At 38.6% G+C, this 20,385-nt stretch overlaps 1 protein-coding gene across 3 annotated transcripts in view; it reads right to left on the bottom strand.

Moving 5' to 3' along the window:
• cacna1fb (calcium channel, voltage-dependent, L type, alpha 1F subunit) overlaps positions 1-20,385 on the bottom strand; it is a 56,007-nt gene that overhangs the window by 23,359 nt on the left and 12,263 nt on the right. For 2 of the 3 annotated variants that reach the window (XM_037535829.1, XM_017714745.2), the window contains exons 4-16: positions 10,767-10,906; positions 7,969-8,111; positions 7,181-7,333; positions 6,006-6,202; positions 5,704-5,807; positions 4,080-4,231; positions 3,292-3,366; positions 2,872-2,953; positions 2,227-2,253; positions 1,694-1,854; positions 959-1,184; positions 528-735; positions 92-212 (exon numbers count right to left, since the gene is read on the bottom strand). In XM_037535829.1, coding sequence (XP_037391726.1) covers positions 92-212; positions 528-735; positions 959-1,184; positions 1,694-1,854; positions 2,227-2,253; positions 2,872-2,953; positions 3,292-3,366; positions 4,080-4,231; positions 5,704-5,807; positions 6,006-6,202; positions 7,181-7,333; positions 7,969-8,111; positions 10,767-10,906 — 1,789 coding nt within the window. The remainder of the gene's footprint in view (positions 1-91; positions 213-527; positions 736-958; positions 1,185-1,693; positions 1,855-2,226; positions 2,254-2,871; positions 2,954-3,291; positions 3,367-4,079; positions 4,232-5,703; positions 5,808-6,005; positions 6,203-7,180; positions 7,334-7,968; positions 8,112-10,766; positions 10,907-20,385) is intronic. The other variant, XM_037535830.1, reaches the window with a different exon arrangement.

Here is a 20,385-nt window from a genome sequence, read left to right as displayed (position 1 = left end):
GTGTGTTTAAAGATAATACTGCGCAAAAAACATTATGTGACATATTCAGAGTTTGTTTTCTCCACATATTTGATTCAGCCTGAAAGGATACAGTTACCACAGATGAAGAGTATGACGAAGTACAGACATACAATCATACCAGGGAATACAGGCCCTCCATACGCCATAATCCCATCATACATCACCATGTTCCAATCTTCACCTGTTAAGATCTGAACACAAAACATAGACATGCTTACTCACAAGCCTCAGCCACACCTACAGTAATCCTGAAAGAGGTCATTTCTCTTACTGACATAAAATATACAAAGTTCAATATATTCAAAATATTACTGAAATTTAAAATAATATTTGGGAAAACCTCTTTAAAGATCCCAATAAAACAAATAGAAAAAGGACAAAAATGTTTAACTAAAAGCTTTTAAACACACATAAACTGATGATCTACCAAGCACTTGGACAAATGAAGTCCACCTGGTTTTGAAATATAATGAACATAATGAAATAGTTAATAGGCCTTCTCTGACCTGAAAGCAGGTGAGGAGTGCCTGAGGGAAAGCATCGAAGGTGCTCCTCTTGGTCTGAGTCTCGTCAAAGTTGAACTTGCCACCAAAGAGCTGCATTCCCAGCAGTGCGAAGATGATGAGGAAAAGGAAGAGGAGCAGCAGCAGAGATGCGATGGACTTCATGGAGTTCAGCAGAGAAGCCACAAGATTGGATAGAGCTGTCCAGTGGCTATAGGAGTAGGCAAGACCAGGAGAACAGTTAGACTCAACACATGAACTACTTAGAAGGACATGCTCGGTCTTGATCACGATAAATGTGACAACAAAGAAACATTTCAAAGCAGTAGTAGATGAGGAACTACAAAATTTTATCAAGTTTCAGGTCAGATTTGCTTGTCGGATTAAAAAACATAGCCCTTGTTAATTCTGCTATCTGAGAGTGGAATGTGTACCGTGTGACTTTAAAGATCCTAAGCAGCCGAACACATCGCAGCACCGAAATGCCAAGAGGTGGCATGATCTCCATCTCCACTAGCACTGTCTCCAGAATACCTCCACACACCACGAAACAATCAAAGCGGTTGAAGAAAGCTACAAAGTAGACCTGCAGACCCAGACTGTACATCTTCAGCAACATTTCAACCGTAAAGAGAGACAGAAGAACTTTGTTGGCAATTTCTACAGAGAAAAGAAAGACAGAGAGATGGCAGCAGTGACTTCGTTTTTCATACAAATCATGTTGATGGTAAAAGGATCAACTGGTGAGTATAAATCTCAACACCCAATGATAACCGTTCAGCATGTGTACAGATGCTGTTCAAATAGAGAAGATACCCATATGGTAAGCTTAGCATCAAAAAGCTGGAAAAAGCAACTAAGCTTCAGATTTAGCAAGAATGACGATGTTGTGAGACTGTTTTGTACAAATGGGTGGTTATTTGTTCAAAGTGGTGGATATAATTTGATGTGTCATGCTACAAACTACAAAATCTTCCACATGGGATGATGGAACAAGGGAACAGTTAGGCGTTTAAAAAAGAATGTTTAACTCAAGGCTTTTGGGCTGCATATGTATGACATCAAAGAGCTCATTTGACTTGAGTCAGCGATGACTTCCACCCTTTCTCTGAATGAAATAGAATAGGGCTCAACATGCAAGACAGAAGAGGAGAGAACAGCACACATACCCTGTACATCAGTGAGCCAGTCTGGCTGGTTGTAGTGCTCTGATGCACTCAGAGCTGTGTTGAGAAAGACAAGAATAAGCACCAGCCAATAGAACGTGACAGATTTCACAGCTTTGCGACATGTCCGCCGAACCCCACGGTTCCACCGACGTAATGTGCGGCTGAAGATACATGCACACAGAACACACTCATTAACAAACCAAAGAAAATAAGGCCCAAACACAGTGAATTACAGTAATTAAGTTTTCAGCTGAGAAGACTAAACAAAACCAAAGCCGACTCAGCAGCATGAGTGATATTGTATGGGGTCAAATGTTAATAGGCATTTATGCTACAACAGATGTTCATAAAGGGCTTTAAAATACAAATCACTTGGTAATCCAAATATGTAAATTCTTTCTGGCAATATTTCAGACAATTCCAAAAAAATGAATCTTCCCTTAGGCCAATATAAATGCATTTCTGAATATCGTGTGGTCTAATCTACTAGCAGAGGTTAGTGTCTCAGAGAAGACTCCCAGACATATACTCACCAGCAAGGGTTTTTCATTATGCGAGCGCTGAGGACAATTAAAAAGAACATGCAACAGAACACAGAAATAATGAGATCCAAGACAAACACAAGACAAAGCACCCAATGCAGCGTGATGGAAAAAATGAAATACTGCAGCATGACTACCAGCAAGGCAAAGAATAGCCTGTTGACCTCATCTGCACAACTGACCCTTTGTAAAAACCCCATCGCCTAAATACCAACTATCTAATCATAAGCTTTAACCAGGCCTGGACACCACTAATTACGTTTCAGAATTTTAGCAATATGCCACAACGTTGTGCAAGGTGTAGGCTTTTAGGTGGGGAGTAAACTTCACATATGCCTTAAAACAAAAACACAATATAAAAGGTTAATTAGGCAGGTGACTTAAACTGTATTAAACATTGTGGAAGACTGCATTACTAAGTAAACCTGCCCACAAACACACCTGCATACCAGGTAAATGGTTAAGTTAAATAACTAGCAGCCAAACGATCCACGGCGATGGATTAAACCCACCGTATGAGAACAAAATTCAGAGTTTTTTACTGAAATTAACTTTAGCGAAGGGTCAGTTGTCACTTGAATCTAGTATCATGCATAAAAAACAAACTAGATATGTGTGTGTATGAATATGTGTTACCAGCAAGCAGCACAACAGTCAGTGTGTTCTTCCTCTATATTCTCTGTGTTCTCAGAAGCTGTTTCACTAGCTGGAAGACTTGCTACAGAAAAAGAGAGGGAGAGATAAAGAGAGACAGACAAAAGGGAGAACGATAAAGAGACAACGTGACAAAAAAGACAAAAAGACAGGGGCACAGTGAAAAAGACTGAAAAGAAAGACCAAGAGAAACATCCCTGTTTCCAGTGGCAGCAGCACACTAGCAGAGTTTAAAAAAAAGGCAATCAATCTGAAACAGGGTCAAGCCATTTACTGTGAATCAAGTAGAGTGTGAGGCCCAGATGTGATTTTGTACAATTAGATGAAACAAAGTCAAGGAGTGCTATATTTAGCAGACAGGCGGAGCTGCAGGCTAGCACGGCTCCCTACAATTAGCCATACCATGGGTTTCGTTGGAGTGGCTGAACCAGCCAAACTTCCCTCGTTTTTTATCAGCCAGGTCACGGAGGGTCACACCTGAAGGGGGGAGAGCAGGGGGGGTTAATGAAAGCATGAGAAAGACATAAATGCATCTCTCCAAGACACTTTCAACAACCTACACCCCTCCCAATCCTGCACCCTTTCTTTGCTGTTGTCATATTCAGCAGCCAGGCTTTTAAAATAAAGTACCATTGCTTCATCCTTTGTTCCTTTACCTTGCCTCATCATTGTTTATACATCACATTTTAATGCACATGGTTTGTGTTCATGATGACTAATACAGGAATTGTAATCCTAATCAGTCTTCTTGAAAACACTGATGTAAATCCAGTGTAAGGAAATGAACAATGCCATGCAAAAACATATTTTAACGAGAACAGGGAAAACAAAGAACAATACTGGCAATTAGTTGCTGTATATGAGCTTATTTGCATATTACATGCAGCAATTGGTTTTCAATCTGACTAACTGAAAGATGCATTTGATGACCAAAATCTCAGCAGTTTATTATCCAGATGCAAGTCATGATGACATGAATTGACCTGATGTAAACAAGGTCATAGTTACTGCTGGTAGTGACAAATTATTCACTGGACCAAAGCAGATTCTAATCAACACCATATTTGTGTTCATAAGAGGAAGAAATATTTTAATATCATTTGAATGTGATTAAAAAAGTTTGATTTTAAAAGTGTTGTATGTGTACTCTTATTTGAAGAAAACTGATCTCCGTGAGTTGGAACACTCACGTCTGTTTCCATCCTCGTCAAATTCATCAATGTCCTCAGCCTGTGTGATCCAGTCCATGTAGCCACACAGATCCTCCTCCAGCTGCTGCTTCTCTCTCAGCTTCTGGAAGTCTCCGCGTGCTTTAGCCTTCTCTCGCTCCTTAGAGAATTCACTACAAACACACACACACACACACACACACACACATTTACACATTTACACATAACAGAGAATGTCAACACAAACATACACAAACCAAATACATACACACATGACTTGTTAAACAACCAGTGGAGCAAATACACATGGGTACATGCTCTTGTCCTCTATTTGGCACTTAGAGAGTGACCTGAGAGGACAGTGACAGACTCAGCATTAGGCCTAGCTGATAGGACGATGTAACTGAATATAGACAACTGACAAGTAACTCAGTGATGATGGTTCAAAAGTGATAAAGTGTTGGGAAGAAGAACTAACAGAAAACTATAGAGGACTAATTGAATTTTAAACAGCTTGTTATATAATGTGAAATCAAATATACATTTAATATTTTATTCCGTTTTACTGGTAAAAAATGGACTATTATGGAGCAATAATAAGTCGTTAGTCTTAGCTACTTATTTTCCAGAGTGTGACAAATATTATGAAGAATATTTGTTACATTTTCTGTTCAGCTTAAGTGTCTTAATGGTTCAGGTGAGATCTGATGTATTACTTCATGATTTCCCATGCTGAATTTTAGAGCCGCCTTTACATTAATCAGAGATTTTTCATGTGTAAAGCTTGTGGACATGGCTTAGTCATCCCTCTTCACATCTAGCAGTCTAAAGCGTCTCCAACAGGGGGAGCTCTTAGCAGGCAAGTCATTTTTGTGTTTGTTCCTTAAAGAAAAGAAACAGCCTTTTACCCCAGCAGGAGCTCACAAAAACATTTGTTTGCAGGAACAATATTCAGAATGGGAGGCTAAACAGTCTATTACCAAAATAGTTGACTTACTCGACATTATATTATTTAATGTGACTTCCAATAAAGAATTTCATTAAAATTCAGTAGTAAACTCAGTGTATATTTGAGCATTTGAACATTCTCAATGACAAACATCTATCAATCTGCTTGGTCCTCATATTTTCTTTATGATCCAACCAATTGTATCATTTGGCGGATAACCTCAGCCAATATTCAGGCCCTGCAGATTTATCATATCAGCAAAATCTCATCATTAATGCACTAACATTTAGAGGCTTCTTTTATATCATAGTAAAAGAGCACCTCTTGTGAAGAAAGTGTTCACCTTTTGGAAACCTTTAAAACGACAACATGCTAAGAACCATTACTTCTAAATCAGTTAATAACAGCAAAAAAAGAGAAATACACTAACAGAAACAAACGAGGATCAATGCAGTCAGCAAAGCATTGTTCAACAAAACGTACTGGAGTCTTTCATTGTTGTGTTTTTAATTTTTACTACATCTTACCTACCGATATTACTGGTTATGGGAATTTTCCATTCTTAAAATCGGTTTTGGTCACAAACGTTTTGCATCTGTCAGACAGTAAATCTCACATAACAACACATACAACATGTACACACGTGCAAGTTCACACATAACTACAGAAAAAAACATTAGTGTCTATTCTACTTACCCGCTCAACACACCCAAAACAAGATTGAGCACAAAGAAGGATCCGAAGATGACCAGACTTACAAAGTACACCCATGGCAGCTCAAAACCGATGGCATCATTCATCTACATTCAGAAAATACACGTGCACACATACGCATAAACACAGAATGAGTCAGACGAGACTATCAGCCATTTATTTACTTATTCACTTTCTCTAATTTAACTCAGTAACAATTTAAGTAACCAAAAAAATGCCTATCAAAAATATAGTTTTATAATGAACACTGAATTTCAAATGTCAGAAAGATGACAGGCGCTTACCCAGTACAGGACGTCGGTCCAGCCCTCCATGGTGATGCACTGGAACACAGTCAGCATGGCAAAGAAGAAGTTATCGAAGTTTGTGATGCCACCATTCGGGCCGTCCCACCTCCCCCTACACTCTGAGCCATTAAGATTGCACTGACGACCGTGACCGGCAAACGCACACGGCACTGGTTCATCATCTGAAAAGTCGTCTGAGGGAATGAAGGACAGATTCTATTAACTCTATTATTATTATATTATTCATCTATTGAATGCAATTATTATGGACCTAAAAGTCTCGTATGTTTTAAAAGATCTTGCCAATAGTCATTTTTATCAAGAAGTGTCTAGAACGTATGTACTAAATTTGAATATTTATATATATACATGTATATATTGTGCTGAGACTGTTTCATTTATTTAATTTCTTATCAAAAGAAATAATCGTTTTTATTCAACAGACAATTACACAGAAGCCACAGCTACTAAATGTAATATTAAATGTTTGGGTGTTGAGTGTGTTCATGCCTCTGTTACAGCTTCCATTCAAGAGATTTTTCCACACCTCCAAAGTCAGTTCCAATTTCTGCTTCTCACAATCCAAGTAATCCCAACATATTTAGTGATGTTAAGGTCTTGTGGTCAGTTCATTGTTTTTTTTTTGTCTATTTCCTTTTACATTTACATTTACAGCATTTAATAGATGCTCATGTCCACGGCGACTTACAAGATGTGCTTTGTCTATCTAGAGAAACTATCTTGGGTAGTTCCCAATGGTTTAGAGAGGAAGCTTGTCCTGAGCTCTGAAACTGCTAGAATCAAAAAGTCACTGTTGATACCTACAGATACCTACCTTTTCTTAATTATGGGTCCTTTAACATCCTTTCAGACTCACATTGTTGAGTTGTTTTAGGAGAGAAATCGGACAGATTTTCTTAGATCTGAAGCAAGAGTAGAACTTAAGTTTCTTCTATATCTGATGGTGACAGTTTTGGTCTACCAGGTCTTGCACCGTTGTTAGGAGACATGCTTTCTTTATATATTTTTCAATCATTTTTCAAACATCCGTTTTGGATATACATCTAAAAATGTAATAGTCCTGAACTAATTACTGAAATTACATAAATGAAGGGTGCCCTGACCTTTGCACAGCACTGTATGTGTGTGTAAGAGTGTGTGTAAGTAGTGACCTGTGCCTTTAAAGAAGCATGTCTTATGCATGCGGCCAAGGAACAACTCCAGGCCAATTATAGCATAGATGATGATGACAAACAGGACCAGCAGAGAGATATGCAGCAGAGGAACCATAGCCTTCATTATGGAATTCAGCACAATCTGCAAACCTGCACAGAGATACAGAGAAATTAGGATACAAACACATCCACCCACTTGCCACAGAAACTGAAGAATTTATCTTCATTCCATTAATAAAGTCAACTAAACTGCATCAAACTGATACCATCAATGGTATTTGGTTTAAATAATTTTTGATACAGGCTTATATGTTTGATATATTGCTTGATATGCTTGATTACTCTGATTTTCTGATTTACAGTACAATAATAGGACCTTGGGCTGCATTGATGATTCATGTTCTTCTGAAGGCTTTAAACAGCTCCACTGGCTGAAATGATCATGATTCAAGCTTAGTCATGACACTACAACTACTGAATGAGGCAGAAATACAGCAAGGGCACAAAACACTGGTGCCACAAGCAACCACTACATAATTACTGTCAGGTTCAATTGGCCTTTTATTTAGCGCATACTTTGCAAATTAATAGGCCAAAATTACCCACAGAATTTTTACAACAGGCAAATAATTACTCTTGTATAAAGAATTAAGTGCTAATGAGAAACTGAATGAAGTACTGTGGATCTTATATGTACATTGATTTAGGGTTTATTAATGGAGATAAAAATCGATTGTGTACATACACACATATATACACACACACACACACACACACACACTTACTGGGCACTCCTGAGACGAGTCTAAGGGGTCGTAACACTCTGAAGGCTCTGAGGGCTTTCACGTCCAGGCCTCCAGGCTTTCCTGGCATGTGGTGTGCTTCACCAGGCTTATGGGTCACCGTCTCCAACACGACACTAAACAACCTGCAACAAACACACACAGGATCTTATTTAAAGGTTTGCGCAGCTCTGGTCAAATTACATGTAGTTCTATATGAAAATAGGTATATATCCAGAGAGCACACTATACATTTTAATGCAGAATTGTTGTTTATTTGCTGAATTTAACATATTAAAAAAACCAAAATGTTTCCTGTGAAAATGTCATGCAACATTTCATACCCATTGACATGGACGCTTGGATCGCTGAGCCAGTCAGGAGCACGGTGTTCAAACTTTTGAACATGACTGTATGCTGAATTCGCAGTTTATTAGGAATGCATGTCTGCAGCTGAGAAGACGTTTTTTGGTGGTGGACCATTCTCAGCCCAAGTGTTACTTTAAATAAAGTTAGCCTAACTTTAATTACAACATTTTAACCCTAACAAACCAAGTGTCTCACCATCTATCCACTCTGAGAATTTGCTGATGGCCCCTTATACTTGTCTAAATCTGCCACCAGAAGAGTTACAGTGCATGCATAAGCACGCTGTCCACAGTGAAATTTATCCACATGTAGAATTAGTGCCTTCTATGTATTACTATGTGTCTATCATTGCATAAGAGATGCACAAGACTTTCTTTATTGTTGGATGCCCTGTGTTTTTTTTCCAGGCAAGCGCACAAGTTTATTTAGAGTGCAGCTCAGATCTGTAAGCAAGACAAGCTGAACAATCTACAGCTTTCCAGGTTTGTTAGACCATGTTCTTTACATATTAAATACACATAATAAACAGTGCTAAATTAAAATAAGTGTATGCTCGCATTGTGGCTAGCCTTCGTCATAAGCTTGTATTGTGCCTTTCATAATAGATACTTTTCAAAGGAGCATTTCAGAGCCCCAAGCTCAGATCCTAATGAGCTGAGAATGGCAGGGATGAGACAGAGTTCAGCCTTGAGGAAGCAGCCTTGCATACAGATAACACTAAATGGCTCTCAGTGATCAGCCATTTGTCCCATTAGTAAATCAAACCCTATGTTCACAAAGTGCAAACTCTTCTATAGAATGCACCAAATGCAGGCTTGAATCAACTGATGATAGTATCCTGATACGTTTTACAGTGAAATAATCACATTTGTATCATAATCTTTGGTTTCACCGCCAGGGCAAAGTAGCTGCTGTGAGGTTAAAGCTGGTGTCTTATATGCCAGCCTATTATTCAAATTTTCCATTCAACCTTTCCCTTCAACCGTTGCTCCATACAAGGTGGAACAGAAGAGTAAATAAAAAGCTGGCAACTAAAAAACTAACTTCAACTTCACGTTTTCGTTAAATAGAACTATGTAAGCCATTCCTGGAATCATGCATTTTATAGATGAAATATAGCTGTTCAATTCACAGTGTGTATCGACTCTTAAAAAGATTATATTAAAATGCATATTGTGACATCCCTAGTTAGAGCCTGCTGTGCTGAAACAGAAAAAGAGGCCACGGAAAGGAGCAGCTTCTCAGTTTTACTTGCAGCTCTTTTTTTATTTTGGAAAGGGGCTCTCGCTTGTCACACCAGCCCCTCCACCAACAATAACTCATTTGCTGATGTGGCTACAGGGCACAACTGGATTACAGTATATTGCACACAGTCTCAGAAGCCTAACCCATTGACCTTCGTGATAAAGAATATCTGCTAGTGCTGACAGATGTGGCTAAAATACTTGTGATACACCTTGAAATATATTATAAATCAGAATCCGCGATGTGACATTATCTGTATTATTATTATCACCGAAATAATTTACAGTGGATTAGGTGAATACCCTGATTCATCAAACCCTCACAGAAACACTAATCTAAAACTGTGATTGGTCATAATGCTCACAGCGCACAGTAGATTAGAGGGGTCATTTGCCTACTGCAGAAATATCATAATAACAATTGAGCCCCTCCATTCAACCCATTCTTTTGGACTAACACTTATTTTATTTTATGCAAATGTTTACTTTAAAATGCCAAACCATTCCTTATTTATGTTTAATGACCCCTTTATTCTAAATACAGGGAATCAAACAATGCCATATCATACTAATATGGTGTTTATAAAATGCATCATATTTATTGATTTTTGTTGCAAAGCCACAATTATCAAACATTGTATTGCTTAGTTGTAATATCCTCAATAAAATCAAAAACTGCTAATGTGGCACTGACTATAAAAGACGCTTTATTGATGGCAACACTAATCCTACACCCACACACACACACCCACACACACACACACACACGCACAGGAGCAAAACTGATGGAAGAGCCAAGTCTGTCGAGGTCAGATTAAGAGACAAATAGGAACAGAAGAGGAAAAGAAAGCGAGTGAATGAGTGAGAGTGAAGCAGAAAGAGAGAGAGAGAGAGAGAGAGAGAGAGAGAGGATTGACCAGATAATCCAGGAGTGAAAGACCGAGTGAAAGGGAGAGATGTGGAGGAGATGTGGAGAGGGGGATGAGAAAGAGAGCATTAGCTAAAGCAGGGGAGGGTACAGCCAGGGCAAAACAGAGGTGAGTGGGTAATGATGATTGCACAGGAAAGTGACCGCAGGGTATCACATCGCCTGAATAGAATAGATAATAAGGATGAAAATTAACAAACAGGTGATAGCACTATAACGCGTGCAGACACACAGAGAGAAAGGTCACAAAGACAAAGTACCCCACAATTACGATGACAAAATCCAGCAAGTTCCAGCCATTGCGGATGTAGGAGCTGGGATGCATAACCAGTCCATAGGCCAAGATCTTCAGAAAGGTCTCTATAGTGAAGATGATGAGAAACACGTACTCCACTTGCTCCTGTAAACATACGCAAAGGTGGCAGGATCAACACCATGTTCTGTAGAACAAACACACACTGAAAACATTTAATTTAGTATTCAAATCAGGCCTGTACTTGTCAAAGGGTTCTCTTATTCAGTTAAAGCCACTGAAAAGAACAGCAGTAAACGGTCAAAACAAGGTTTTTGTGGGAGGGTGTCAGGTATTTGATTGGCACCACCTTGGGGGTTGTTAGGATGGCAAAAACATTAATAAGCACAAAAATAATAGCAACGTGTTTTTTCTTCCAGTAATTTTGGGTTCCTAATGCTGACACAGCAGCAAACAAAATGACAGCATGCGATTTGAATTATGATGTTGGTCAAATAAAAAAGTGCTGTTCACTAAAACTTTAACTTAAAATAAATAAAAAATAAAACCATAATTAGTGTCTTTCCTGATCCCTGAAGCTGCTTTGTCTAATATCTGAAACCTGCTGCTGTGGTCTGACGATACCCTAAAATGTACTTCGTATCATAGCTGGCTTTTTGTACAGAATCAGAATCAGTACAGACATGATATGTGCCTGTCACAGTGGCACACAGTGCCCAGCGCACCGAGCATGTTCAACCGGCTGATCATAACAGCCCAGTTTCTAGAACTGTCTTAGCTATGAAGTATGTAGTGCAATAATGTAGGACATCATATGACCCAATATCTTTAATTATGTGTCCTTGTGAGAATGCTAGTGTCTGACATGAACTCAGTCAATTAAGGCACAAGCCTAGTTTAAATAGTGCTAAATAGTGTTTAAACATGCTTTAAACATCACTATTTGCTTTCTGAGCATTTCATGGATATTATCAGTACATAAAGAACACTGAGCAACTGCATGTTTCATTATAAAGAAAGCTTAATTTGACAGTTTGGTACAGCATAAAATGTGAAACATAAATAAAATTAGTATAAGCATGCGTGACTTGGGCTGATCTCCCATGATGCGTTTAGACTGTGTGTGCACTATTCAGCAGACTCTAGAAAAGAAGCGAGAGAAAGAGTGAGAGAAAAAAGAAAAGGGGGAGAGAGAGGGCTAGTCTTGAGCCAGCCCATTGGACTTTAAAATAGGGAAAGGGAATTTGTGAGCATTTCAAAGGATTACCAATCTGTCATCATCCTCCTCCTGCTCTCTCTCTCTCTCTCTCTCTCTCTCTCTCTCTCTCCTCTGTCTGGCCAGATTGGCACAAAAACCAGGCTGCACAGCACAGATACTAGCAGCGAATATACACACAAAGACAATTTAAACACTCATATAGACACAAACACTTACAGACAGACCGGACCCGACTGGTGAATTGAACATACAAAGGTAAAGGACGAGCACATCTTAATGCTTTACCACAAAATCCATATTAAACTGTCTAAATATGACTGAATATGACAAAACTCTTTTTGAAGAAACTTGTAACTTTTGTGATGTGGTTATAATTTACTGCGCACTACTGTGATGAACCATATAAACAGCATCATGTAAGTGATGTTTTTAAAAAAGTCATTAAGAAATAAGTGACTGTACTACATATCATGTATGTGTCATACATGAAAATGAGAACTGAACAGAAAGTGATATTTTTGATCACAAACACAGGCAAAGCTATGAAACCTCAGTGGTTTCGGATGGGAAAACAGGTGGGGCCTCTGTATGTATGAAGGAGGAGGTGTAAACTATCACTAGCTACGCTGCTGCTTCAGCAATATGCACACAGATCATGGAAATATCCAAATGTTTCACTTGTGTAATGCTGCATTCATTTTATCTGAAGCAGCTATAAATCAATAACAAGTTCATTGAAATCGCAGCGTTGAATTCAGTTTTGTCAAATAATTTCCGCACTTATAAAATATATTACAATTACAACAATTCGGACTTTGTTTTCTTTTTTTGACAAAAAATGTGTACTTAGGAATTCACAGTATGATATGAAATTGGTAGATATTGCTTTAAGAAAATGATTTAGATTTGTTTAGATTTGATGGATATTTCAAACCAGTATTTCTGTCTGGAGGAGCACAGCAATAAGTAATGCTGGGCTACTGTTCTAAAATGTCTGTATTTTATTGAATTTACAACATTTGTAACCCTCTACAAATAACTATTATACTTCTGTGTAATGATAATTCAAACATTTCGTAAATATCTATGTATCAGCAGACATGTCCATAAATAATACTAGATACTGGACGGCATCGGTCCACAATTCCCATATTGGTGGAACCCTTTTCAATTCCCATATTGGTGGAACCCTTTTCAATTCCCATATTAGTGGAACCCTTTTCAATTCCCATTTTGGTGGAACCCTTTTCAATTCCCATATTGGTGGAACCCTTTTCAATTCCCATATTAGTGGAACCCTTTTCAATTCCCATTTTGGTGTATATCTCACTGTATTACTGTCTTGTAGACATGCATTAACTAGTGAACCAGTAATATACCAATATGATGGGATATCAACAGTTTACTGTATGCAAGGATTGGGTAGATAATGACGAATTGGCTGAGTGAAAGAAGTGACACACACACACACACACACACACACACGCATACACACACACACACACACACACACACACACACACACACACACACACACACACACACACACTCATTAACAACATCCCTCCCCCTCTGCACCTGGACTCTGCAATCTGGCTTTAAGCATCCACACAGAGGTGGAGTGTGCATGACAAGGGGGTGGAGAGAGAGAGAGAGAGAGAGAGAGAGAGAGAGAGAGAGAGAGAGAGAGAGAGAGAGAGAGAGAGAGAGAGAGAGAGAGAGAGAGAAAAGGGAAAAAAAGAGTGATGGAGTGATGGGGGGAGGGAAATGAGAGAGGGGGAAGCAGAGTAAGCTGCTTATCAGGACCAAGAGCATTTAGAGCAGGCAAACGAACAGGCAGTTACAATCTCCCCTGACCTACCCTACCAACAACCCCATCTCTCTCTCTCTCTTGCGCTCTCTCACACTCTCTCACTTCTAAAGCCATTCTTTGTGCTCTCAATAATGCTATTCTGCACCTTGTGTGGAGCTTAGCAGGGTCCAGTGAGTTATTCAAGGACACTACTTGTGCTCGCTTCATAATTATTTTTATTACATTACTTCTTTACACATAGAGAGTCTATTTCATAGGGAAAATCCCAGTGAAGCCCAGGTCTTGTTCTCAAGGAAGCTTTGAACAGGATATTGACACAGTCCTGAAAGGCTTTCCGTCAAATGTCTTCTTGTCTACTGCCCTTAAGCAAGACCAAGCTGACCACTGCAACATTGTCTCCCCTACATGTCTACATTAACCCTAAGAAGTCAAGAGCTATAACTTACGTTTCAACTAGCTGTTATTATGTAAATACATATTTATTTACACAGTAAGTTACATATTTATTTATTTCCTCTCATTTTATTTTAAGTTTTTATGATTACTTTTTTAATTTGTGATATTGGACTATTACTTTACTAATTTCTTATCTATTTTGATCTTAATTTCTTACCATTTAAAATCTCAAGTTCTATTTTTATCTACTTTTATCTTTTATTCACTGTTATTTTACATTTTCTTTTAATTTAAAATGATTAAATGTAGTTATTATTTTCTTTGTCATGTCAATCCCTGTTTTTGTAAATGCTCGGCTACATTGAAAATGAGGGTTGCCCTCAATGTACTTCCGAGTCAAAATAAAGGTTGATTGATTGATTGATTGATTTGATTTGCATTTCGTATCAACAGGTTTAAGTCAGTACTTCCAACTATTTGCCTAGAAATCAAGAAATGCAAAACATGTGGCAAAATGTTTTTTTTTTCTTTGTGTCAAAACCTTTCATCCAGTTTAAACCTATTAAAAATATCTCTCCCTCCCCCTTGACACAAGGCCAGGTGTCTGAGAGCGCATAATTGGCCTTGTGTACTCTCAGTGGGTAAGATGGGCCCCAACTATCTACCCACTGTTTCACATGAAGCTTCCCAATGAACTGACAGTCAGCATTCTCCTCCAAGCATATTCAGCTGCCCAATGATGTTGCATTGGCTGCAGTTCAGAAAGATGCAGTGTTTGATTTGAAGTGTCTCGAATGGACCCTGACTAAACAAAATCTCCTTTTCTACTTATGAACACAAATGTGGCTTTGACTGAAATTTAGTTTTCAGTGAGCTGTGAGTAAATAAAAACTAATATTAGATTACACCATGCATTTGTTACTGCCAGCAATGACCGCAACTTCTAACTTACATTGCTCTGGCATGTCATCACACCTCAATCCAATTTGTTTACAATGGGAAGCATCAGTTCCATCCGGCGCAGTCGCCAGGTGCATGATGTGTTTGTCATATCAGGTTCTGGGAATGCAGCGCGTTGAAAAGTTGAGTAGAGCTCCGAATCCGGCCAACATCATATGTCTATCCAACATATGTCTATGCAACACGCAAGACCGCCAGCAAAAGCTCACGTACTGTAACCCAAACGCTTACCTGCAAAATTTTTAATCCGAGCAGGAAAACAGTCGGTTGGATGTTAATCAACTGAAATGAGTGATATAGACTGCAAATCCTAATCAACAACATTAATCCTAATCTGTTCAAGTTTACCTTATGGACATTTTGCAAAGTGTTCAATTAATGATGCATAATGATTATTCCAAAAATGTAATATTAATAACATAAATATTGACTTGTCTAGGTTTCGACTGGAACTTCTTTGTAACACTCATATGCAGCCAATTGAAGAGGGAGGATTCGTTAGATCATGCATCAGAGCAGTGTAAGTGCAGCATGAGGGTTAAAAAGGACTAGATCCATTGTGATTTGGGAAGATGAGTCTCATCAGCAACATTAGTTACTGGGTAGTTTGACCAGAGGAGGACGGGTCCCCCCTGGTGAGCCTGGTTCCTCCCAAGGATTCTTCCTCAGTTCTGAGGGAGTTTTTCCTTGCCACTGTTGCCCCTGGCTTGCCCACCGGGGGGGTTTCTGTACATTCTTACAGTCCTGTTAAAACTTTGTCTTTTCCGAAATTCTGTGAAGCTGCTTTTATGACAACATCCGTTGTAAAAAGCGCTACAAATAAATTTGATTTGATTTGATTAGTGAATAATACAATATTACAATACAATATTGACTGGTCTCTCAATATATTCTTTTCTGATTGGCAAGCATGCTTTATTAACACAGTGCATTACTTCTGTGATTAACCTTTCATATTTTATTCTTCTGCAAACAGAATCTGTGAACACTGTAGTGGTGCTGGCCTTTCTGCCCAGCTTCCTTCTGTTTGAAGCATTGCATGTTTGGGTCTCTCTGCTCATTGCAGTTTCTCTCCTTTTTCATTTGCATGCAAATTGCCCCTCTCCTATAAAAAGATCCAGCAGTTCCAAAGGGACTAGCACAAGGCTAGGCCTGAGGTGGGACTGTACATGGTCCTGCTAAAAAAAACAACTTTATTAGGCTCTTCATTCTCTGTCTTTCTCACACAAGCCCTGAAGAATTCCCTCTTATCAGACAACAGCTGCATGGCTCACCAAACGTTTGGGCACTAACTCTCCTGCATACATGGCAGTAAGACAGCCTTGAGAGTTGCACTCATGGATGGTCCAATAAACTCAAGGCTTGTAAGAAAGGAAGCATGCAATTGAAATATATTGTAGATGAGAGATGCTGAAAAACTGAGGTATTTCTGCCTTTTAATCTACTGTTCTCTGTTAATTACATGCTGTTGCTGCATTTACGTTGATATGTAGAGAACATTTGTCTATTTATGTCACAAACAATAATTTTGAACAAAAAACATATGAATAGCTCCAGTTCTACATGTTATCTTGGTATGGCCAATTTGCAGACATTAATGCAGACATCGCTAAAGTTAGGTATGACCTAAGGTGTTAACTGTCCTCATGAATGGTCTAATACACTCAAATATTGTAAGGAGAGAAGCACAGGAAACTACTGTAGTTGAGAGCTGCTTTAAAGGGAGGGAAGCTAGGGAGCTACATTTATTTTAATCCCCACTGAGCAATGGTGGCCCTGGGCCCTTCTTGATCTGTGGTTGGTACTTCTCTTACAACATGCTGACCTTTTTAAGTCAAGGCAAGACTATATGCTCTACTCTATACAGCCTGCAAGATTTGCACTGCAACATCCTTTGCACAAGCCTCTGAAGGAACGTGCTAATTAAATGCCTTTAAGACCAGGTGCAGTCTTCTTCTTCTTCTTCTTCTTCTTCTGCTTCTTCTTCTTTCGGCTGCCGCCACAGCGGATCATCTGCCTCCATCTTGCCCTATCCACTGCCTCCTCTACTTTCACACCAACCATCTCCATGTCCACCTTCACTACATCCATAAACCTTCTCTGAGGTCTACCTCTTCTCCTTCTGCCCGGCAGCTCCATCTCCAACATTCTTTGCCCAATATATCCACCATTCCTCCTCAACACATGTCCAAACCATCTCAACCTGGCCTCTCTGGCTTTATCTCCAAACTGCTCCACCTTCACTGTCCCTCTGATCTGCTCATTTCTAATCTTTTTAAGACCAGGTGCAGTGATGCACAAATTTTACGATACAATGCGCATTGCAGTTTTTCGATACAGCATTGTGTAAAAGCAAAATTAACACATGAAGATAGTTTCTTAAAAGACAAATAAGTGTAAACTCACCTAAACTTGTAAACAGTTTTGGGAATTTTTTGTCGCTTTTGTGGTTGCCTGTTTTAGGAGACTCTATAAACAGAACAGCAGAAACTAGGCCTGTGCTGGTGACAGAATCTTTTTATTCAGATAACCTTGTGGAAAATAACTGGAGGAAAAAGTTAAATAGATATATAAATAGATATATCAGTCCCTTTGCTTTATCATTTTTTTGACAATAATGAACCTCAAACTCTCACACTAATACTGTGAATCCATAAATCCATTTCAGACTTAGGGACTGTCTCAAAATTACCGTTGGATGCTGTGCTGTCTGTAGCCACTGAGCTTAGTCTGAAGTACTAAAGCAAAGATATGACAGTGTTTCAGATTCCCAGACACTGTAATATTAGTAACACTGCTGGCAGAAATATATCAAAATATATCACCGTCTCTTAGCAGTTCTTACTGTGGAGATGTAGTTGGAAGTGCCGCCTTTTTACATTATTTGTATCTTTAATTTAAGCAATAGAACATGAGAGGAAGTGTGTTATCACGAAATAACATCATGTCTGTGATTTGGTTGCAGGCATGAAGGCGAGATCATCACAGCCGTGATGTTGTAGTGGTAACACATGACCTTGAGTGTTCTATTGCCTTTGCTCAAGTTAAATAAATAAAGTAAGAAATAAATAATCTGGGCCGTGAACGTGGCATTAAATGTTTTAATGTTAGCGATTCCTTCTGCCAAATTATAGTTCTTTAACAAGCAGCTTGTTCCTACATCAGAGTAATGAGCTCCACTCATTTGCTGCACAGCCAGTAGTTCGTTCTCCAACTCCACACAGACTAACTGACAGTTTGGGAATTTAGTGTAGTCTCATGTTCAGAGTCTGACCAAATCAGCTGTCGGTCAAATGTGATCTTAAAAGTATCCATTTTCTGTTTATGGCAAAGTAAGAAGTAAAAACATTCAAATGGCTTGAGCGTCTCCTACAGCTGTCAAAGTCGTTGCTCAGCAACAGCGTCTCAGGGGAGTGGTACAGCGTTTGTGTAAAAAAATGTGAATCTATAGCGAAATAACAGAACAGTGAGAACTTCTCAACCAATCAGCTTGCTTGGCCAGAACTAACTGCTGTATAATTAACTATATATTAAGATAATGTGAGAAGATTCTAAATTCCAATTTTCAGTTTTATTTTTTAACTTCTCCCGTTTTTCTTTTTTAAAGATCCAGCAAAAAATCTCCAGCCCGTTCCTTTTTCAGGTCCCCTCAAATCAAGCCCTGATAATTCCATAGGCAGCTTTTTGTGTGCATCACATCTGCCTATAGCACTTTATCTGCCTATAGCACAGCTTTAAAGCTGCATTACACCAGTTCTATCTATGTGAGTTACAAAAATGCAGTATTAATGTTTCAAAGTTTAATTATGTTCACTTGTGTGAAACTTACTGTCTTGCTATTGATTGCATGAAATAAATTAATAAACAAACATTCTTTAAACCTGTGGAAAATTACTTTTACTTTCCATTTTATGTCAGTATGTCTGACACGACAAACACTTTTATACAAAAGCACTTATTGCACTCCATTCAAGGTGTGTATTTTGACACAATTTTCATATTCCATAAATATTAATAAGCATATCATAAATCCTCCTGCTGACCATTACTAAGACAACCCACTGCTGCCACAGAAACAGGAGCTATGACAACTTGTGATGCTCCCTGACTGTAACAGTTCAGAGAAGTACCATGGCAAAGTGGGGATGATGGGGAGGGGAAATGATTAAAATCGCTTTTTTTATTGGATCAAATTTGAAGCACTCAGAGAGATTATAATCTGTACGGGGAAAAGGTGACGGAGGGGCCGAGCATGTTCACGGTCTTGGCTTCACAACAGGATTAAAGTATTCGCCTGAAACATCTGCAGGAAAGCCATTTCTTTATCTCCACAAAGAGCCATGTTCAGTTCTGTTAAATAATGAGGTAAGACTTATTAATGTATACATTGACGTGTGTTGTGAGCCTGGATTAAACCCAGTTGTTTTAATTCTAATACATCACATGACTCTATGACTCGCTGGACCTACTGAACATCCTCTCCTAAAGCTTTAACTCCTCCCCAGCATGTGTGCCCGTGTTTTCAGAAACTAGGATAACGTAAACTCTGTGGTCTAAATAGCGGGACTCACCAGAAAGCCACGTGCTGGTGGATATGGACACAGTAGTGAAGTGATAAAGAACCATAGGAGATAAACTCACATGAAAACAATTCTACACTTATGTAGCATTTCAGACCCAATTTCTCTTCTTCTTTTTAAGTCATTTTAAACATACATTTCATCTAAATTGGTTGCACTGCTCGCACATCTCACATAAACCTCTCACCTATCCAGACTCAATTATACTGAATTGTTTGATGGCATTACTTTGATTATTGATTTTAATTGTTTTATTGATATAAATGATTATACAGTATTGCGCAAAACGTCAGGAAAACAACAGGAAAAATATATTTTAAGTTCTAAGTATAACATCAAATTTATCCGTTTTTAATTTGTTCAGTCCTTATTTTGTGCACCTTCCACCACTTTTAACTCTTTTATTCTTCGGATCTTTAAACTACCAAATTAAAACTATGCCCTCCAAACAAAAGCTGTTCCCAAAACTCTCAATTAAATAATCTTCTCCTTCAAAGACATTAACATTCACACAAGAAGCTACCCTAATGCAGCTTAGCTGCCTTGTAAATTTCTCTCCTACTTGCCTCAATAATGGCTAAAAAGAGCTATTTCTGAGAAGATTAGATAAAAGATCATCTTGCTTTAAAAAAGGGAATGTTAAAATAAAATAAGATGA

The sequence above is a fragment of the Pygocentrus nattereri genome, chromosome 28 (assembly GCF_015220715.1).
Source record: "Pygocentrus nattereri isolate fPygNat1 chromosome 28, fPygNat1.pri, whole genome shotgun sequence".
NCBI classification, from domain to species: Eukaryota; Metazoa; Chordata; class Actinopteri; order Characiformes; family Serrasalmidae; genus Pygocentrus; species Pygocentrus nattereri.
The sequence above is the reverse complement of the archived record's forward strand: the minus strand, read 5'-3'. Positions and strand labels throughout refer to the sequence as shown.